Source organism: Brassica napus, chromosome C2, assembly GCF_020379485.1.
Source record: "Brassica napus cultivar Da-Ae chromosome C2, Da-Ae, whole genome shotgun sequence".
Classification (NCBI taxonomy): Eukaryota; Viridiplantae; Streptophyta; class Magnoliopsida; order Brassicales; family Brassicaceae; genus Brassica; species Brassica napus.
The window spans coordinates 42,759,872-42,769,524 of NC_063445.1; the positions used below are offsets into that span (position 1 = coordinate 42,759,872).

The 9,653-nt window shown below is 37.5% G+C and overlaps 1 protein-coding gene across 1 annotated transcript; it reads left to right on the forward strand.

Annotated features, from left to right (window-relative positions):
• The first annotated feature begins 4,627 nt into the window (after positions 1-4,627).
• LOC125581939 (probable LRR receptor-like serine/threonine-protein kinase At3g47570) lies at positions 4,628-8,761 on the forward strand. Its single transcript, XM_048748191.1, has 2 exons — positions 4,628-8,207; positions 8,301-8,761. The coding sequence occupies exons 1-2, from the start codon at positions 5,564-5,566 to the stop codon at positions 8,660-8,662; spliced, it is 3,006 nt and encodes a 1,001-aa protein (XP_048604148.1). The 5' UTR covers positions 4,628-5,563; the 3' UTR covers positions 8,663-8,761.
• Positions 8,762-9,653: the final 892 nt, after the last annotated feature.

Genomic DNA, 9,653 nt, shown 5'->3' on the forward strand with positions numbered 1-9,653 from the left:
TGCTTGTGCAAGTCGCGGGTCGGGATTGGGCAGCACTTCTAGTGACCACGTCCCGCGCGGGCCTGTACCGCCAAGACCCGCATTGACTGTGTACCGCGGCGGGGCGGGACAAGGCGGGTCGGTACAACCCAATTGCCATCTCTAGGTCCACCAAACACTGACATATTGTTTTCTCCACCACCTACAATTTTTTTGATACAAACAAAGCTCAACAACCTGCATTATATATTTGATGCAATTGTGTTATATGTTTAATCTCTCATCTTACTGACTGGTCGACTATGGGGATGAGCGATTGCAGAAGTTTTGCCACATTGAACTTGACGTTTGGAACTCTTCAGAGATACGCACAACACGTCAAAACTAAGATGTTTTCTTGAAGAAGCTAGCCAAAGTCATCTCTATCGTTATCACCTGTCTTTTGATGCCTCAACCACCAAAGGAAGAAACTTAGAGCATGTAATTTAAGATCCCATTACAGTAGCCATGAGAGATATTGCTCGTAGAACCATCATCCTATGTAGATAGTGCGGATTTGTGACCATGTCCAATACCTGTTTACATTGAAAGAACAAAAAAAAAGGTCAACAGATGGAACATTATCTATGCAGCCTAAAGAATACCGATAATAATAAGAACAAACCTGTGGAACCAAGTGTTGCATTGCCCACTCAGGACCAAACTCTTCTGCAAAGCGCTTTAGGTTGTTTTCTGCAGCTTCATGGATAGAGTAGACCTGAAAGAGGAGACAGGAGAACAACGTCAATATCCAGAATCACAAGTGGATGATTAATTAATACCAACATCAAAGGATTTAAGGTAAACCTTGTCTTGCAGCCATTGCATTCAAAGGGCTCCAAGCTTGTATCCTGTCAACGAAATTCTTAAAATGGGATTTACCATCGTTTTCCACACCTTAGTGAGTTCATCATGTGTGAAATATCAGGCAGCAGCAACAGAAGCATGTGTTTATGGAAAGAGATGGATGAATCTAAACATGTTGACGAGAAGCTCCTTTTCACTGATCATGTACTCATCTTCATGTTATGTTCCTTTTTCAAGTGAATCAGCAACCTATGTCATGTTGGCGAGTCAGGATCAAGAAACACTAATGTCCACAGAAAAACTCATAACAACTAATTCAATATGTAAATCACCATTTCCACTGACCTTCCCAAACAACACCTTCCACACGGTGCTGCAGTTAAAAGACAAAATCCCTTGGAACTTATTCATTAAATTGATTGTAAAGTATTTGCATAAGTACATGGTGCTGTTAAAGAAAAAAAATAAAAACATCAATATTCTGTAAAAATAAACACGTGAAGACAAGATGAAACAGATTTGTAGACGGACCTCAGACCTCCGCGGTGTTTGAGCATCGGCCGGCTCTCAGATTATGTACGAAATCGTCATCGGACTATGAAAATAATTGCTTTTGGATATCGTTTGAGTTGTGCAGAGCATCGAAGAAAGGAGCGACATTTATAGCTGACGCTTCAACCTGTTACCGTGGAAAACGAAGAGGTGTATTGATTGATTGATAGATGTGGGCGGAGTAGATTAATAACGAAAACTCAGAGTAAAGAAATGATTTATGGATCGGCGAGACGTTAGAGAGTTCGATGCTTAAATCTGACTTACATTGTGGAGGTAGCATGTGAAAGAGGAAGACGACGACAAACCCTAATACCGAATGGATCTATTAACGGGCTCTAGTTTGGGGCCAAACCTAACTATTGTAATAAAAGCCCATTTCTCTAACGCTTAAAATAGAGAACAGGCAATGGAAAATCGCAAATGCTTTGATACTGCAACACGCGAAGGGATTCGGCCCTTCAAAAGAGCAAATTCAACTTTATTTGTATAGACAGACTAGTGATCAACCCGCCCGTAGGGCGGGAATATGCAAATAAATGAAAAATATATATATATTTTATATATTTAATTTATTCTTAACTAAAAATAAAATTAATTTTGATATATATTTTTTCATTTCTTATTCCTTTGAAAATATATATATTTGAACTAAAAGTGGTCTATATATCTGTTTATTTGGAAAAAAATCAGGTGAGTGGGTAAACTTTTGTTTATTCAATTTTTTTGTTTTGTTTTTTGGCCTATTTCTGTATATTCATTTTAGTTGGTTAATATGTTCTCACCAGTTGGTCATTGCTTGCCAACCAAACCACAAACCGATTAATGAAAACAGAGAACTGATAATTTTAGTTTGGTCGGTTCCGTTTGCTTAGGTTTGTACCACATGCCCATCGCTAAAACCCAGCGTCATTGAAGAATGAGAAGTGTCATGTTTGCTACCGGCATTTTCGGGGAAAATGTCGATGTTGAAGATAAATAATGGGATCTTCTGTTTGCTAGAAATCTTTAAATCTAGTTGCAGGTGAAGTAAACATACATTTTTAAATTAATCCTATTAGCCACAAGTGTAGGTTTTCCTCAGATTCGTACAATCTCTCACAGCACCTAATTTGATTGAATTAGTCTTTATTTTATAGAAGAAAAATTGGTGCATGTTATGCTAATGGTCCGAGGTAATTTATTTAAGGTTGAGTTATTAGGGATTGTTTGATATTGGGACGACAATAAATCCCACAAATCCATATGTTGTATGCCTTCAGCTACTAAGATTCACTCAATTTAATGAAAACATTAATCTTTTCTTGAAAATTTTGACCTTTTAGCTTGTCCATTTAATACTCGTTTAAAGCATGTTTTCGGATGGAGTTTATGTACATTAGAATTCTAAAATGTCAACCGATGTAGATTCTATGCAGTGTGGTCTTATCATAATCTGATTTTCCTTACTTGCGTACTCTTCCAAATTTGCCTTCACACACATATTTTAGTGTTCATGTTAGCAGGTCTAGGAAGAAATGATGATTATGGCTTCGTCTTATCTCTGGTAATACCTACGACAGTTATTATGCCTTTTTTTACATGTCCACTGTAAATATATACCTTCGATCTGAACTCTGTTGCTTGGCAAATACCAAAATTGCGCATGCAAAAACCCATCTCGAAACTATTTTCTTCCTTCTTTTATTTACTCTGTTTCGTTCTCTCCACTGCTCTGATCTCTGATCTGTGTTTTCTTTAACAACCATCACGTCATGACCACACACCCCCAACAACCCCCCCCCCCCCCACCATTCTACAACAACTTTCATTAGACTCACCCTGAAACTTTGGTATTTTCACTTTTGTTTCTTTCTATAACTTCTAAGCGCCATTTGATGTGGGACTCATCATCTCCTGCATTAATCCTGCAGACCCTTTCTTTTCTTTATCTTTCAATCTAGAGAAGATGACAAAAAAGCATTTAGGATTTCAACTTTTTTTAAACATATTATCTCCTACATTTTTGTTTCTTCTTCTTACCTGGGATAGCTGAGAAAAATCATCAGACTGAGGATTGAGAAGTAGCTACAACAATCAAGTTCTTTTATCAGTTCAAATGTACATTAGATCAAACTCAATTGCAACATAATCTTCAAGACAATGCAAATGTTATTGCAATTATGTTCACATATAAGACCCGATGGAACCATGAATCATTCAAGTGTGACTACTGATTGTTAGAGTTTGCTAAACCAGTACCTTCCAAGCTTTCTTCATTTACCGTACAAATCATTGTTAATAAGTAGATCAACAAAGAGGTAAATGCATAAGTGATCATATAGTGCTTATTTTCAAATCACCTCCAAAGCTTTGTACTCATCATATATGAGTTTAGGATTTTCCTCCTGACATTCGTTGGTCTGCTCCAAATATTGCCCTACTGATCTGATTTAGTTCATAGAAGTAACATCACACATCGACATATGTCGTCGAACGTTTTTGGGACGGCAAGGATCGATGGTGGAGCCATTTTTTTTTTTTGCTGGAGTCTTCTTTGAAGTCTTTTTCGATGGGTGTGAGGTTGAAGTTAGTGGGATGATAGGTTTTATAGCGATATGCCTCAGAGCGAGCTAAATATTTAGCCATTGCATTTCTTTCTTATTTACAAATCTTCCACTTCACTTAAAATCAAAAATTTAAATTAATTAACTACAATGAATTGTTATTTCTTTTTGCTGAAAATAAAAACACAAACTGTAATATATAGTATATATTAATTTGTTACAATACAATTTTCAAGAAAACAAAATATCATAAAATTAATAATAATTCATAAAAATCTACTGTAAAAAAATTAAATCATTTTTAAATAAATAAACAAAAATATCAATAGGTTAATATATGAATATTACAATTACATCAAATTGCATCAAGTTATAAAATTATAAATATAATATTACGTACAGATAAAAAATTATTATCAAACATCTATATTATAATATAATATATTCTACTATAAATATATCTTTTACAAAACATAAAAATATAAATGGACATTTTATAAAATCAATGGTTTATAAATTTACATTGAACGCAAGTTAAATCCAACACCCATGCGGGGGCGCGGATCAAGATCTAGTATTACACTATGGAGAAGTTAAAAGTTGATTTCATTTAATCGGACTGGTTACAAATATTTTACAACTAATAACTAATAGTTACTCAGCGAGGAAGAGAAGTTGGATTGTGACGTGGACTTTGGTTTTTTAGAGTAATATTATCAGGCCATTAGGCCAATATATTTATCAGGCCGTATATTTATGAGTAATACTAAAATGTAAAAATTATACATTATGTCAATGTTTTCGGTGATATGATTTAAATTACGTGGCAGATAAGTTTTTTTTTTCTGATGTGGACGCTCTATAAAACCTCAAAAAGTCTATTTTATCGGTATAGATCGCCTTGTGAAAATAGTCTCTTATGGAAAGACTCGAGTCTCTCAAAGACGAATCGGTCGTTCCCTCTCTCTTCGTTTTACCTTTACTTTTTACTTATTTTCTTTAATTTAATTCATGAGAAACTCGTGTAAATGCTCTGAGCATGTTTAATAGGAGGTTTTTAGGGTGATGTTTTTAACGGAATATAAAAATCCGTCTTTTAACTTTTAACTAAAAATAACTAAGAACCGGTTCTTAAATAAGATATTTAAGAACCGGTTTATAGCTCTTTTTAGTAAAAATTAAGAGACGAGTTATTATATTCCGCTAAAAACTCCACCTTAAGAATTCTCTATTAAACACGTTCTTAATAGTCTTTCCTTTAATAATAAAAACACGACGTGCCCGTCTAAATTACGCTCCAAGAGTTAACGATGATAACTTTCACTGTTCCTTTAATATTGACACGACACATTTTTCTGTTCTTCCCCAAAAAAATCCAAATACTGAGATGGTCGAAGTCAATATGAACTAGAATCTTCTAGCCCCAAGCTCGTCTCTGATTTATTTCTTCATAAAATAGTAAACCCATGATTAACGTTTTTGACTATAAAAGAAAACCCATGATAAACGCAGAAAGGACGTTATGACTAGTGGAATGTTTTTGCCTTTCTACAAGTCTTGCAATTTTCTTTTTGCGTGGTATTTCTTCTAGTAAGTTGCATTTTTGTTTTCCAGTTTCGTTCCTGCAAGAAAATAGAAAAATGAGGCTCTTTCTTTTACTTTCTTTCAGTACTCTAATGTTACTTGAAGGATACATGTTTACCTATGAAACTGATAAGCAAACGTTGCTCGAGTTCAAGTCTCAAGTATCTAAAGGCAAAAGGGCTGTTCTGTCCTCATGGAACAACTCATTCCCTCTCTGCAAATGGACATGGGTTAAATGTGGCAAGAAACACAAAAGGGTTACTGGTCTGAACCTCGGAGGATTGCAATTAGGTGGGGTGATATCGCCATCTATCGGTAATCTTTCGTTTCTCATATCACTTAATCTCACTAGTAACGGTTTTGGTGGTACCATCCCTCAAGAGTTGGGAAGCTTGTTTAGGCTTAAACACCTATTTATGTCATTTAATTTTCTCAAAGGAGAGATTCCAACTAGCCTGTTTAACTGCTCTAGATTGGTGGAACTTCATTTACACTCAAACTCTCTTTCACAAGTTGTTCCTTGGGAACTAGGGTCATTGAGGAAACTTGTTTTGTTAGATCTTGGTCGAAACAACCTTAAAGGAAAGTTTCCTGCATCTCTAGGAAACTTGACTTCCCTCGAAGAACTTAGCTTTGTAGCAAACATTATGGAAGGAGAAATTCCTAATGATATAGCTAGATTGGCTAACATGGTGGATCTTCAGTTAGCAACAAACAATTTCTCAGGTGTTTTTCCTCAGGCAATTTACAATATGTCATTGCTTGAGAATTTAAACATCATTGATAATGGTTTCTTTGGGAGCTTGAGGTCTGATATTGGTAACTTATTACCACACCTTCAAGGGTTATTTATCGGAAATAATTCTTTCTCTGGCGCAATTCCAGCAACACTTCCAAACATCTCAAATCTTCAAAATTTGGGAATGGAGATTAATAGTCTGACAGGAAGTATTCCTCCAAGCTTTGGAAAATTACGAGATTTACAACTCCTGTCACTTCATACTAATTCTTTTGGAAGTCACTCTTTTCAAGATCTTGAGTTTTTTGGAGCTTTAAGTAACTGCACCCAACTGAGTGAATTACTTGTAGCTTACAATAGGCTTGCGGGTGACTTGTCTACCTCTATAGCTAATTTATCTACGAACATCAACATATTAGAACTTCAGTCGAATTTCATCTCTGGAAGCATTCCTCACGACAATGGAAATCTCATAAACCTAAATATACTTTCCTTGGGAAACAATCTATTGACAGGAGCCCTCCCAACCTCTCTTGGAAAGCTTTCAGGATTAGAAGAATTCAGTGTCGGGTCAAATAAAATGTCAGGAGAAATACCATCCTCTTTAGGCAACATCACGCGATTAGAAAGTCTCTGGTTGTTTAACAATAGCTTTGAAGGAAGCATTCCTCCTAGCATTGGTAAATGTAGTCATCTGCTGTATTTTTATCTTCAAGATAATAAGCTGGATGGGACTATACCTCAGGAGATCATGCAAATTGCGCCGCTTGTTTTACTAAACATGTCAAATAACTTATTGACCGGCTCTCTGCCAGAAACTGTTGGAAGCCTTGAACATCTTGGCACACTTTCTGTTGCGCACAATAGACTATCAGGGAAACTCCCAGAGACTTTAGGAAAGTGTCTCTTGATGGTACAACTTGATCTACAAGGAAATTCTTTTGATGGAACCATTCCAGACATAAGTGGGTTGCTGGGTATTAAAGAAGTTGATTTTTCAAACAATAATCTCTCTGGAAGCATACCTGGGTATTTTGCAAATTTCAGCTCATTGGAACATCTCAATCTATCCATTAACAACTTCGAGGGAAAAGTTCCAACAGAAGGAAAGTTTAAGAATGCTACTATAGTTTCAGTTTCTGGAAACATAAACCTATGTGGAGGCGTCTTGGAGTTGAAACTAAAGCCATGCAAGCATTCCTCTTTCTCGAAGAAAGTTTTGATTGGAATAAGCGTAGGCGTATCTGCGCTTTTGGTGTTATTCATAGCTTTTGTTTCTCTTTGCTGGTTCAGAAACAGAAAGAGGAATAAGACCAATGAAGCATCTCCTTCCACCTTGGGCACTTTCCATGAACAAATAAGCTATGGAGATCTTCGAAATGCGACAAATGGTTTCTCTTCGAGTAATTTGGTTGGTTCAGGCTGTTTTGGTACTGTTTTTAAAGCATTGATTCCTCCAGAGAACAAGGTTGTTGCAGTGAAAGTTTTAAACTTGCAGCAACGTGGAGCTTTGAAGAGTTTTATGGCAGAGTGTGAATCTTTGAAAAATGTAAGGCATCGTAATCTTGTCAAATTGTTGACGGCTTGCTCAAGTATTGATTTCCAAGGAAATCAATTCAGAGCATTAATCTACGAGTTCATGCCAAATGGAAGCTTGGATATGTGGTTGCATCCGGATGAAGTGGAAGAGATTCGTAGACCCTCTAGAACTTTGACATTACTTGAAAGACTTAACATAGCAATAGACGTGGCTTATGTTTTAGATTATCTTCATATTCATTCCCATGAAGCTATAGCTCATTGTGATCTTAAGCCAAGCAACGTCCTTCTAGATGAAGATCTAACTGCACATGTCAGCGACTTTGGTCTGGCTCAGATCCTCCTCAAATTCGACCAGGAATACTTTCTCAATCAGCTTAGTTCGGCCGGTGTCAGAGGAACCATTGGCTACGCTGCACCAGGTAAAAAATATCACACATATTCAATATTTAAATAATAAAAAGCGTATATACTTCTTTATTTCTACAGTCTTGTTTCTATAAAATATGGTGCAGAATATGGAATGGGTGGGCAAGTATCAACACACGGTGATATGTATAGCTTTGGGATTCTACTTTTGGAAATGTTCAGTGGAAAGCGACCAACCAATGAGTTGTTTGGAGGAAACTTTACGCTCTACAGCTATATTGAATCTGCGTTGCCAGGACGAGTGTTGGATGTCGCAGATGAAGCGGTTCTTCATAACGGCCTTAGAATCGGATTCCCTGTTGCCGACTGCTTGAAACTAGTTTTTGAGGTGGGACTTAGGTGTTGTGAAGAATATCCAGTGAACCGATTGGCAATGGGTGAAGCTTTAAAAGAGTTAATCACAATTAGAGAGAAGTTCTTCAGATCCAAAAGAAGAGCTAGGCATTGAAGTGTTTCTGCGTTCCTCTGCAAACTCGAAGACGTACTTTCTGTATATATGTTATCTTCTTCATATTATGCTTGAGTGTTTTGAACGTATTGTATGTTATATATAGACAAAGGATTAATGTTGTGATAGCTTTCATTTGAAATTTCTTGGGCTTTCAGAATTGAGTTGTTGTAGGAGACGGATTACATCCCTCCACAAGGCCCATCGAATAACAGGCCCTAATCCAGAAAGTTGGATTAGTTTAGTCGGTTCGGCGGCTAAAGCCGTCAGCTCGACCTTAGAGTACTTTTAGCCGGTCGACTAAGCCGACCCGAAGTACCCGGCTTGGAGGGAACTTTGCTCAGGCCCGTATACTCGGCCTCTGGCATCAAGGCCCAAAGAGGTACGAAATTAGGGCATCAAGGACAGAAGGCCTATAAAAGGGGAAGAGGAAGCAACAAGAAAGGGACTTTTGGATTTTACACACTGAGCGGCTAGATCTAGGGTTTTAGTCATCTTTTTGATCTTGTTGCTTTGAGCTTTCTGGACTGTGTTTCTCACTTTCCTGTCACTCTTGTAACTCTTTGGTTCGAATCTAATAAAACGTCTTTAGTCATCCCATTTCCGAGTTCTTTCAACCTAGTCAACTGAATCCCGTTCAAACAACTGGCGCCCACCGTGGGACTCGAACCCACGACTACAACGCCCGCAACGATCGGATGGACGCCTACCTCAAGATAGTACAAGGCTTAGCCGCAGAGTTCGAATTCTTCGAACTCGTCAAAGTTCCCAGAGGAGAAAACGTCTGTGCCGACGCCCTCGCAGCCCTTGGAAGCAAGCTTCGGGATCAAGTTAAACGAACCATCCCAATACACCGCATTGAGAAGCCGAGCATCGATATCTCGACCGACCAAACCGTCATCATAGCCCCAGTCACCGAAACCGACACGCCCGATACTGATGGATTCGGCCCTGACTGGAGAACTGAGTTCATTGACTATCTCTCAAAGGG